Source organism: Pongo abelii, chromosome 2 (assembly GCF_028885655.2).
Source record: "Pongo abelii isolate AG06213 chromosome 2, NHGRI_mPonAbe1-v2.0_pri, whole genome shotgun sequence".
In the NCBI taxonomy this organism is placed as follows: Eukaryota; Metazoa; Chordata; class Mammalia; order Primates; family Hominidae; genus Pongo; species Pongo abelii.
In genome coordinates, this window is record NC_085928.1 from 29,655,109 (window position 1) to 29,668,451 (window position 13,343).

General features: G+C 33.3%; 1 protein-coding gene and 1 non-coding gene across 4 annotated transcripts in view; one reads left to right on the plus strand and one right to left on the minus strand.

Moving 5' to 3' along the window:
• CIP2A (cellular inhibitor of PP2A) overlaps window positions 1-13,343 on the plus strand; it is a 39,808-nt gene that overhangs the window by 10,880 nt on the left and 15,585 nt on the right. For all 3 annotated transcript variants that reach the window (XM_002813319.6, XM_063721797.1, XM_002813321.6), the window contains 5 exons: window positions 2,193-2,268; window positions 8,365-8,583; window positions 9,652-9,811; window positions 11,311-11,452; window positions 12,493-12,592. In XM_002813319.6, coding sequence (XP_002813365.2) covers window positions 2,193-2,268; window positions 8,365-8,583; window positions 9,652-9,811; window positions 11,311-11,452; window positions 12,493-12,592 — 697 coding nt within the window. The remainder of the gene's footprint in view (window positions 1-2,192; window positions 2,269-8,364; window positions 8,584-9,651; window positions 9,812-11,310; window positions 11,453-12,492; window positions 12,593-13,343) is intronic.
• Window positions 3,283-3,416, minus strand: LOC112132890 (small nucleolar RNA SNORA70). The gene has a single exon (XR_002914592.1). It is a non-coding gene; the product is annotated as a small nucleolar RNA SNORA70 (small nucleolar RNA).

The following is a 13,343-nucleotide window of genomic DNA, read 5'->3' on the forward strand; positions in this document are numbered from 1 at the left end:
GATGTGAAGACACAGTCCCTGATGTTTAAGAAACATAGAATCTATAAGTTTTATTTTAATGAAAGCTAAGCACTAGGGCAAACTTGACCACTGTTCATATGGCTCAGCTAATACTTTGCAAAACCAAGAAGTATTCACTTTAGCATTTCACTTTTTCTTCTCTTAAGAATCTCTAGATAGGTGAGCTTTTTCTTCCAGAGTGCCTTCCCATGACCTGCCTTCTCTTCATCTGTTGTGAGATTCTCCCAATATCCATGTATATCTATTCTACCCACCAGATAGTGCTTATTCAGCATCTTCATAGTAAACAGAAAAATTCTTTTGAATAAACCTCGTCCGGAAGACTAAAAGATAATCCAGTTTAGCATTAATAAGAGGTTGCTTAATCATTTCTTCTGTAAATCTCTCAGTTCTATTATCTATTTTATACTCTATCTATCATAGAATCCCAGAATCACCTCTGGCAATTCCTCTTGTTTATCTGGTACACCATTGAATAATAACCCAATCCTGAATCTCTTCCAAAGTCTAACTTAACTGCATGGTTACTAATTAGAGCTTTAGAAAATCACACAACTTTACCTGGGCCAGACCTCTTATATTTACTTGTCAGCTTTCTCATTTCCTGCAATGGATCTTTCATATTTATTTATTTATTTATTTATTTAGAGACAGAGTCTCACTCTATTTCCCAGGCTGGAGTGCAGTGGTGCGATCCTGGCTCACTGCAACCTCCACCTCCTGGGTTCAAGTGATTCTCATGCCTCAGCCTCCCAAGTAGCTGGGATTACAGGCACACGTCACCACGCCCAGCTAATTTTTGTGTTTTTAGTAGAGAAGGGGTTTCACCATGTTGGCCAGGCTAGTCTTGAACTCCTGACCTCAAGTGATCCACCTGCTTCAGCCTCCCAAAGTGCTGGGATTACAGGCATGAGCTGCTGGCCTGGCCAATGTTTGAAATTTTTTATTTTTCTCTTCCTACCTTTTATGCAGAAGATGACCTTATCTTTGTTTCCCAGAAAATAAATATCTGAATGGAGCCCCATTTGATTGGAGCTCCCTGAAATCCTTGCCCCTGGACAAACTTACCTATGTTTATACCAAATTCTTACTTAGTTTCATCCTGTTTCATTCATAAATATGTACTATTACTCTATGGATTGCCTCATTTTGTCTTTTCTGAAGCAGTTGCTCCTCTCTCTTCGGGGTCTCCTGTTCAGTTGACCCTTCTTCTTTAACTTATAAATATGCTCAAAACTTTTTCTTCAACCAGATGTCCCTTTTAAAATCTTTGACCTACCATTGCATTCAAGGTGAATATCCAAATTCTCAGTATAGCCCTTCAAAATCTGATCCCTAACAACCTCTCAACCTTATTTCTTCAGACATTTTGTTTTTTTGTCTAAGCATATCAGACAATAAATAGAACTTCCAGCTTACTAGAAATGCCCTTTCATGTATCCATGTGCTATTTCCTCTAGAGTATTCCCTCTGGAAGACTAGAATACTTTCTCTTTTATATGCCTAACTTCTATTTTTGTTTCTAAGAGTCGAGTCTGGGTTTAATACTGAGACAATATTCTTTGTTCCATAGTGTCCCCTACATTCCTCCATTATAGCATTGTATTTTATATTACCTTGTATTATCTCTTTCTGTCATCTTCAGACTGTGAACTCCCTGTCAGAGCACCATCTCCCAAATCTAGGATACATCAGTCACATAGAATATAATGCTAGCGGTACCTCGATGCCTCTTGGAGTTGTGTAACGCGGGTTGCTGCCCCTTACTTCTTTATTTGCAGAGACAAATTTAATGCCTGGCAATTTTAGGTGCTTTATAAATAAGCAGCTGTATAATTTATTAGGATATTCCTCTGTCCTTTGAATTTTTACAAAGTGAACACAATCTTAAAAAAAAGAGCAATTGAGACACTGAAAATTTTAATGATTTATTTATTGCCACATGAATCACTGTGTTTTAATAAATGACACAGCCAATTTATGTATATCATAATTGTAAGGTATATGACGTTTTAAGTATAAACTTTACAGGAGTGTGTTCTATTTTAGAAGCCCAAATAAACAGATGAAAGAAAATACACATAAATTTTATATTTATCTTGTAGATAAATCCCTTTTGATGTATCAATTTTATAATTATCATTTGATGTATATTTTTATTCTAAACCTAGATATGAGCACTTTTCTTCATGTCTTAATCAAGTATTAGGTCTTCTTAGTGGAAAGGATCCTGATTCCTCTTCAAAGGTATGTAAAAACATGACTTTTCATTTAAACTTTTAGAAAACTGCAAAATGCAGAAAAATCCAAATGCACAGCTCTCTGTATTTTTATAGTAGGGACACAATTATGTAGCCAGTGTCTAGATCAGGATGTAGAATGTTACCAGTATTCTAGAACTCTTCTTGTGCTCCCTTTTAATCAGTACCTACCCCTTCCTATTCCTTACCTTTACCAAAGATGACTGCTGTAACCACTATACTGACTTCTAACAGCATACATATATATGTACACATATATACACACACATATGTGTGTATATATATACATAGATAAATATACACGTATATATATCTACATATATACGTGTGTGCATATATACGTACATATATACGTATATATACACGTGTGTACGTATATATGTAGATATATATACGTATACATGTGTACGTGTGTATATATACACATGTACATATATATTTTGGAACTTTATGTAAATAAAAGCATATAATTCATATGTTTTCTGTCTAGACTTTCTTTGGTTCAACATAATGTTAATGTGATGAGATTCACTCATATTTCATATAGTTGTAGATTGTTAGATGGGTTCTTTTTTTGGACAAGGGAGTATGATTTATTAATGAGCATGAATAAGGGGACATTACAGTGAACACCTTCATGAATGTAGTGCTCACCACTTGTCCGGGGGTCACATTTGGGGATGTATTTGACCTCACAGCCATCTGGGATGAGCCACTTCTCAGCCGCCATGTCTTCAGATTTATCCACATTAAATTTGGTAAAGCCCCACTTTGAGATGTGGATCTTTGGGCAGCTGGGGACCTTGAACTTGGTGCTGCATGGGGCCTTAGTTGCATGCTCCTTATTTTGCAGATTTGTGTGGATGGACATGATGACTTGGCCACTGTGAACCCTGGTCACTGTGCCCTGGGGACTTTCCAAAGACACCTTGCATAATATCTCTCAGAAGCCTAGATGGGGGACAGCAGGAGGTCAGAGACATGAATGTACATTGGAAAGGGCTGTCTCTAAGGTTTCTTAGGCCAACCCATACAAGCAACAGGCCATGCACACTACCAAGGAGGCAGCTGTTTGCAGCCATTGCACACTGGGCCCCAGGAGGAAAGGAGCACAATTGGTGTTCTTTTATGAACATCAGCTATTATAAAGAAACCTGCATTTACCATTTTCTGCATGTCTTTTGGTGAGCTTATGGACATGCTTGTTTTAGCTTTATATCTTAGAGTGGAATCACTGTGTCATAGTATGATATACATAAGTTCAGTAGGCACTATGAAACAGTTTTCAAAAAAAGTCAGTTGGACCAGTTTATGAATATTTGGTCAGTCTGCATTCTTGCCAGCAGTTGATATTTTCCCTTTTTCATTTTAGCAATTCTAATGGCTATACAGTAGTATTGCATTATAATTTAAATTAATATTTTATTAATTAGTAAAAATATCATTTAACATATTCATTGGCCATTTGTATATTCTTTGACGTGTCTGTTTATATCTCTTGCTCATTTGTTTAATGCGTTGTCTTTCTCTTACTTATAAGTAGGAGGAGTTATTTTGGAGTCTTGATGGGTATATAACATGCAAATATTTTCTTCCATTCTGTGAGTTGCCTTTTTACTCACCTAATGGTGCCTTGATTTTAATGTAGATCAATTTAGTGTTTATTGTGTTCCATTTAGGAACTCTTGGCCTATTACAAAGTCACAAAGATGGACTCCATTGTTTTCCTCTAAAAGCTTCCTAGTTTTTTTTAACTTTCACATATAGATCTGTAATCTTCCTACAAGTGACTTTTGTGTCTGTTGTGAAGTAGGACTTTTCCAGGTCAGCCTTTACCTTACAAGTTTTTACAGAAGAAAAAAATTAGAATGACTTTGAACTAATCATTTGCGACAGTGATCTAAAAGATGGTAGAAAGGTTGAAACAGTACAAAGTTTGTTACTTAACAATATTTTCTTTTTTATTTCGAACCCTAGAGTTTCTAAATTCCTTTCTCATGCGTAATATGAGAACTATTTCTAATTAGTATCTAAATGGATCTTAATAAAGTGACTAGGAATCTGTAATATAAGTGCTAAACAAGGATTCTTGGAATAGGAACACACAGCAAGGGAAAAATCTAGTATTCGAATCTAAAGGTATTAAACCATCTCAGGAAATTTAGGAGGTCAGGTAGCACAGGAGAGTAGAAGCATTCTATGGGTATCAAAACCTGAAAGAGAATGGAAAAGTAAAAAAATAAAAATAAATAAAAATTTAAAACTTAATTTTTTAAAGTAAAAAATAATTCGCGTTATGATAGAAGTGGGGAGAAGTGAAAGTAAAATACATCTTGGGGAAGATATAGTTGAGTGTCTTTTTTTTAATATGTAATAGTGTATAGTGTCTTTCATTATAAGGCCAGTATAACCTTGATAGCAAAACCTGACAAGGATACTACAACAAATGGAAATTATAGCTCAATATCTTTCATGAACATATTGCAAAAATTCTAAACAAAACATTAGCAAATCAAAATCAGTGACACATAAAAAGGATCATGTCTTATTACCGAATGAGGTTTATTCCAGGAATGCAAAGATGGTTTAACATTTAGAAATTAATATAATTTCCCACATTAACACAAAAGCAGAAAAATTATGTTATCTCATTAAAGGTGGAATAGCATTTGATAAAATTTAATACCTATTCAAGATAAAGATTAGCACACTAGGAATAAACAGTAACTTCCTTTCCCTGATAGAGTAATTACCAAAAATCTACTGCATTATCTTTTTAAATGGCAAATTATTGAAAGCTTTCCTCAAGATTAGGAATAAGAAAAGAATGTTCATTATCACCAGTGATGTTCAGCTTAGTATTGGTGGTCCCAACCAGCCTAATAAGGCAAGATAAATTAAAAAGGTACAGAGATTGGAAAGGAAGAAATAAAACTCACTATTCAGATGACATGAGAGTATAAAAAATCTAAAATCTATTATTAAAATTAAGTGAATATATTTAACAAGTTGGCTGGATACAAGATCAGTAAATATATATTTTATTTATATTCTCGTGACAAATAGAACATGAAGTTTTTAAATGATGCTATTAACTGATTTGTTAAAATGTCAGGTGCTTAGGGGATTAGTCTAAAGACAGTGCAGTATTTTGTCATAATGATAGACAGCCCAGTGGAACAGAATGGAGCAGAAACAAACCCACAGCATATGGTCTCCTGATTGACAACAGTAGAGTCTTAAAAGTATGGTCATTTCAATAAATGACACTGGGTCAATTGAATATACATATGGGGAAAAACTGAAATTTGACCCCGTACCTCATACCAAATGCAAAAATCAGTATAAGACAGGTTGTAGATTTAAATGTGAAGAGTGAAAATAAGGAATGTTTTAGAAAAAACACCTAAAGAGTATCTTCACGGCCTTGGGGTAGACAATGATTTTCTTAAACAGGAAACAAAAGCACTAACTATACAGTAAAAAAGTCGGTAAGTTGGGCTACATTAAAATTAAGTTTCTATTTATGAAAAGACCACTAATAAAAGTCAAAGAATGGGAATAGATATCTACAATGTATATATCTAACAAAGGACTCTTATCCAAAATATATTATTTTTCTACGTTGTATGTATATATCAGAAAAAACACAGAGCCGAACAGATACTTGAGCAAAAAAGTTGAATTGGTCAGTAAACATGAAGTCATTTACCACTTTATCAATCTAAAGGGAAATGCAGATTTAAATGGTAGTATGATACCATCTGACACCCACCAATTGATTAAAATGAAAAATAAGGAAAATAGCAAACATAGTAATAACTCTCATTTAGTACTCACAGAACAACCAATTATGAAAACTGGTATCTATTAATACTGGGCATATGTATAAACTATGACCCAGAAATCTCACTTACAGGTATTTATCCCTAAGAATTGTTTACATGTGTGCAAAATGTAGTACTGCTCCTAATAGCTAACAATGATAACCCAAATGCCATCAACAGTGGAATATGTTCATTTTGGGAAAGTCATCTAGCTCTGCACTAGTAATTAGTTTTTTTACTTTTATATGTGTATATTAAAAGAAAACTAATGTACATGGAAAGCTATCTGCTTGTGTGTTTATAACGGACATCTGGTAAGATACACAAACAATTGGTAACATTGCTTGCCTACAGGGTTTGTCTTTTGAACCATGTGAATGTATTACCTATTGGAAAATAAATATAGTCATGCATTACATAATGACATTTTAGTCAATGACAGACACAGACTTATTGCCTATGACATTATGGCCATTCTACCATGGTGGTGCAGTGCATTGCATGTGTTTGTGGTGATGCTGGTGTAAACAAACCTACTGAGCTGCCAGCTGTATAAAACTATAACACATATTAAGGTTGTATACAGTACAGAGTATTTTAATAAAGGTGTTACCACTTATTCTTTGTTATTTTAGAGTGTACTTCTACGTATAAAAAAAGTTAACTGTAAAACAGCCAGGCAGGTCTTTCAGGAGGTATTCCACAAGAAGGTATTATTGTTATTAGAGATGACAGCTCCCTGTGTGTTACTGCGCCTGAAGACCTTCCAGTGGGACAAGATGTGGAGGTGGAAGTGGTATTGATTACCCTGGCCCTGTGTAGACCTGGGCTAATGTCTGTGTTTTTGTCTTTGTTTTTAACAAAAAAAGTTTGAAAAGAAAAAAACCCACATTTTAAAAATAGAAAAAAACCCGATAGACTACAGATGTAAATAAAGTATTTTTGTATAGCTGTACAGTGTGTTTCTCTTACTACAAAGGAGTCAAAAACTTTAAAAATGGACACATCTATAAAGTTAAAAAGTTCTGGTAAACTAAGGTTATTAGAGAAATTTTAAAAAATAGTGTAGCTTAAGCATACAGTCTTTATGAAGTATACAGCAATATACAGTAATGTCCTAGGCCTTTACAGTCACTCACTACTCAGTCGTTAATTCACCCAGAGCAACTTCCAGTCCTGCAAGTTTTGTTTATGGTAAGTGTCCCATACGGGTGTACCATTTTTAATCTTTTATACTGTATTTTTCTATGTTTAGATACACAAGTACTTACAATTGTGTTATAGTTGCCTACAGTATTTAGTACAGTAATATTCTGTACAGGTTTGTAGCCCACGGGCAATAAAGGGACGTAGTAGGCTCTACCATCTAGGTTTGTGTAAGTACACTCTTACGATGTTCACACAAAATTAATGATGCATTAAGCAACATATGCATCACTAAGTGACACATGACTGTACTACAGTTTATTAAAGATTGTCATTTGTTACAGTAAATGCTAATGGACTGGATTCTTTCAAATTCAGATACTATCAAGCTGATTAAAACACAAATCCCGATTATATATCATTTGTAAGAAACAGACTTTTAAAAAGTTGGAAATAAGTAGAGAGACAAGGAGATCTTAAGAAAATTTTTTTTTTTTTAGTGATAGGTTGGTAGTATGTGAAATGAGGTGGAATTTATCTTAACATCTAATAAACTGGTTGATGGGGGATGTTATGGTATAAGGCCCCGTTTATAAAGTAGAGGAAAAATGGGGTACAGTAGGAGAGCTAAGGGTCATAATGCCAACAGTATGCAAACAGTGTGGAAATAACCATCCTGAAGGTTTTATATTCTATGCTACAGTGTCCTTTATAGCAGTTACTGAATTTTAGGATTATAACAAGTATTGTTAATTCCAATTTTATTTTTTAGGGTTTTTTTGGTCATTATAAACAAAACAGATTTCTGTTTAAAAATAATTTAATTATTATGGAAGGAGTGGGAGGAGTTTAACATTAGTTGAAGTTGACCTTCCCTCTGAGGTTCTCACAGTCCTTCCTGCTTATCAGGAGTAACCACCATTAATAAGTTTATTTTATAACCTTCTAGAACCTATTCACACATTTGAAAAATAATATTGAAAGAAAAAACTTAAGTTTTGTTTTAGAATATTTTCTTTAAAATATGTAGCATTTTCAGCTTCATATACTTGCTTTGTATATTAAAGTTCAGTGAAATTGATGTTTAATGAGTACTTTATATTGCACAGGTTTTAGAATTACTTCTTGCCTTCTGTTCAGTGACTCAGCTGCGCCATGTGCTCACTCAGATGATGTTTGAACAGTCTCCACCTGGCAGCGCCACTCTGGGAAGCCATACTAAATGTTTAGAACCTACTGTGGCTCTACTGCGCTGGTTAAGCCAACCTTTGGACGGATCAGAAAACTGTTCTGTTTTAGCATTGGAGTTGTTCAAGGAAATATTTGAGGTAATAGGATGACTGACAGATTGACTTTTCTACTTTTGTGACTCTCAATTAACAATTTGTCTTCAAAAACGTTCTTTGTAAACTTCCAGTTCATACACTTGAGGAAAACATCTCAATTACTAACAGTCATACTAGACTGACTAAGTTTTTTTATGCCAGTCATATATATTAGTGTTTTCCTTTTTTTTCACTGAGTAGTTTATATATATATTTATAGTGCTCATTTCAATGTAATAAGTAAAGATATTAAAAAGATTTATATAATTTGTTGCATGACTATTTGGGATAGTTACATTGTCTCTCCATTGCAATAGATGCCATCTACCAAGTTTAGTAGGCCATTGAATGGACAGTAGAGGCATATTGGATTCAGTCAGTGAAATGGAATAGAGCATGCCAGATAATGTGCTAGGCACTTAAGATACAGACAAAACTCCACATTCTGGTAGATCTTACTATCTGGGCAATTTAATATTCTCTACTATTCTCCCTGTTTATAAATCCATTCTGTCTAACCCAATATCTCCTGAAAGTATTTCCCTTCACATAACTGGATCTTATACACAAACAAATACGTGTATGAAGTGATTAAATATGTTCATTAAGAGTTATGCACAAAATTTTCTATTTTATCTTGGTCTTGATTATTTAACAATCAGTTTTAACATTTAAAAAGCCCTTTGAGGGTCTTGAGGGAAATTATTTGTGGTCATAAACTATTAAGACCAATGTCTATTATTTAATTATTGTTATTACTTTTAGCAGATTCAGGATATTTGTTTTCAGTAAATACTTTTAGTTTAGAATAATTTTTAAATCACAAAGTCTGTTTAAAAAGGTCTTATTTGTAAAACCTTACTGTCTAATTTGAGAAAAAAGCCATAGCCCTCAAAACTGGATAAAAGTATCAATTTTAAATAAAAATTTAAATATTCACAGGAGACTTAGGTCAATGGCATATTGAAGGAAATATAAAAAATTTAAAGAGTGTTACAATTCAGTGATGACTTTTTCTGTATTGTATATTCCATCTTTGCTTATAATCATTTGTGATGGCTAATTCTCCAGGATGTCATAGATGCTGCTAACTGTTCCTCGGCTGATCGTTTTGTGACCCTTCTGCTGCCTACAATCCTTGATCAACTTCAGTTCACAGAACAAAATCTAGATGAGGCTTTAATAAGAAAAAAATGTGAAAGGATTGCCAAGGCCATTGAAGTTTTGTTAAATATCCTTTACTGTCATTAACATGAAAACTGTATAACTAACCATTCTTTTTTTTCTAGTATTGCATTCAGTGCATTTTGTCTTTATTTGTAACTTGTCACTTTATGCTCATATTTATCTAGAATTATTGAACTAATGAGTGAAAAAGATCCATGATTTTTTTCCTTATTTTTCTGTGTAAAACTTTTAAGTTAAGGTACATTTTTAAAAATGCTGTTTAAGCTTGATTTTAACATTTGTATCACAATTTGACATTTGGTGGTAAATTCTAAAATGATATTCCGTTACTCCATGTTACTGTTTTCTGCTTGATGCTAATTATTTCCCCTGGACGATTAGTACTGCCATTTTTTGGTGATGTGTATTCATGGATAAAGAAATACTGATAGAGTTGTCATGATTTTAGCTCAGTTGTTTTACCTTATGTTTTAAAAATAAAGCCTTCATAATTGCTTTAATAATGGTTATAAGAAAAGATAAGTATAACAACACAAATTCATTCATTTAAAAAGAAACCTTTTAGTTTCACTGCTTAACTTCTATATACTGATTTTCTAGGTCTTCCTTGTGTTTACTTTTTCATAGACCAACTAATTCTGAGTTGCTAAAAGTCCCAATTTTAAAATATTTCGTTAATACTTTTTTACTATGAGCAAAGAGCCACTGTATCTCAACCAGATCTCTTAAATGTATCTAGTCAGGTTTCCTTGTATCTCAGAGCGACAAGAATATGTTCTACTCTGTCCTAGAGCAAACTCCACCCGTTTAATATCCTCTTCTAAGGTACTGCTCCTTAATTTTCTTCTTTAAAGCAGTGACTCTCAACCCTGATTTTCTACCTAAAATCACCTGGAGAACATGTAAAAAAAAAAAAAAAGAAAGAAAAGAAAATCGATGCTAGAACCTTACTTCAAGAGATTCTAATTTGATTGGAGTGATGTGAAACCCTGAAATCATTAGGTGGTGTGTGTTTGCGTGTTGGCTTTTTTGTTTGTGATTGTTTAAACTACCCAGTTGATTCTAACATGCAGCCAAGTTGAGAATCACTGCAGTAGGGATACATGATTGCTTGACCTCGGAGATATTTATAATTAATAAAGTGGGGCCTTCTCATTGAATTGGACCACAACTTGGCCCTTTTAAAATAATAGCTATTTACATTAATTTATAATATACAAATATGACAAAACAACTTACCCATATTCGATAAATATTTATTGAACCATTGAGATTCTTCCTAACAAAAAACAGACATCCAATGGAGAGATATCCTCGCTGTTTTAACCATTGAGTCAGAAACCTTTGGTGCCAGTCCATCTCTTACCACTTGCTAGTCATTTAAATTGTGTGAGTTTCAGTTTCCTTGTCTGTCATTGAGCTAATTTAACAATAATTATACTGGATGACAGTGATGATATAATTTGTATGAAATCATCCTGAATGTTATCTTTTACACATAAAGTGAGAATTTTTTTGTTGTATATCTTAACAAAACTTAACCTCTCTGTGGAGATGATACACTAAAAATGCATATTGCAAAAATCTTGACAACTGTCAAGTGTACCACTCTTATAGAACAACAATTTACATATGGCAAGATTGACCTGCGATTTGGAACAAAGGTCGCAGATTCTGAATTATGGTGAGTATATAAACTCTAACGACAAAATGGCAAGGCAGTAAAAAATCAAAAGATGTGGTGATTCTCATCCTTTTGGAGGACCATCCTTTGGTTATAACTTAAAGTATAACAGATTAACAAACATATTTTCATAATGAATTTTTTGTAAATTCATTCAATTTGTAGATTGTGTGCTTTTTGAAGAAAGGTATTAACATTTGTTGTTTTTTATTGTTTAGGTTTGTTTTGTCTTGTTTTAACTTACTATAATTATCTAAGGGTTCTGAACATTTCTGGAGCTCCTTTTTGACGTTGCCTCAGTAATTAATTTTACTTTTTTAAATGAAAAGCATGAAAAAACCGAAGGGTAGTTTTATTACAAGGAAATCAGTCACTGCTAAAGGCTTTTTAATAACAGACAGCTCTCTTTCCTTGGCAGGTCAGGAATTATGGTTAAAGGTGGATTTTCACTGATGGTAATAAGATATTACTTTATACCCCTTCCCTCCTCATGAATTAAGTCCATCTAATCTTTACTGAGGACCTGCTGAGTGCTAGACACTGATTTGTTTGTTTCCACAAATGTCACAATTGTCAGTAATTGTGCACCTTTAGAGTAAAAATTATCTGTTTTTATATTTGTATACTACTTTCAGGTACAAAACTCAGAACATGACCTCGTGTAATTCATTCATTACATATTAGATATTCTATATTGCCTAAGGTTACCGTCTATTGTTGATATTCTAGTGACAAAGCTAAGAATTAAATGGACTGTGTTTCAAAACTACTACTTACTTGAAACAAAGTTGAAGCATGTTGGTAGTAAAAGAAACACTGTCTAAACTAAGGCTATTAATGCCAGTTTGTTCTCTTTGGGTCTTGAGTTATAAGAATGTTGATTGCTTTGAGATTTTTACTTCTCAATAGAAACAGGACTTTATCATCTTGAATTTTAAAAACACAAGTGTTGGTTTTTTCATTTTCTTTAGAATTTTGGACAGAAACAAGCTCTAAGAAATTTTTCAGTTACCTAATTTAAATGTGATTTATCTTTAAAGCAAACTTGCTGCTGATGTAATTTTGAAAACTCTTGATTTGATTAACAAACTTAAACCATTGGTTCCTGGTATGGAAGTAAGCTTCTACAAAATCCTTCAGGTGAGTTTAAACTCTTCAAACATTGAAGTTTATTCATACATAAATGGTCCTAATATAAGTTTCTGTTTTAATATTCTTAATCTTTAGAAGATAATTCTCTTAGAATTGGCAATGAGAAGAAAGTTTAAAGTTGTTGTCTTAAGCAGTTATAATAGTCTCACTGCACAGTTATTTTATATACTTTCACAGGAATTGAACATAAGTGCTTATGATACTAATGTAGATAATGTTCACAATAGTGCTGCTTCCTCAGCCTTTTCCTTTCTTGTGTTGTATTTGTACATTTCTTCATTTGTTTCTGGTGGCATTGGAGGAGGAGTGGTATTTGTTTTAGGGTTTTTGTTTTTGGTTAGGGTTGATTTAGGGTATTAAGTGGATAGAGAGACAGCTTGGAAGAAAAGGACTTGATTGTGATAATTAGAAGGGCTGTGCAGAAAATAGCTAACTCACAAATTTCAATAATAGTAGCTGAATATGATCTCTAGATGTTATCAAAAGACAAAGTACAGCAAATTTAGTTTAAAGTTCTAACTGGCTTTTATTTATGATTCTAGAATTTGGCAACCTCATTCTATAAAATAGAATGAATCATTCCCTTGGGCTAAGCAGAGAAGGTTGACTTTATAGACCAGAAAAGGGCTGAAGAAAGCACAAATAGGGAACTAAAAGCAGATTGGTCATTTCAAAGTTACTTTTCTTATAGAGTTATAATAAAGGGGGCTTCCTTATTACACTGACTCAGGTTGAGTGA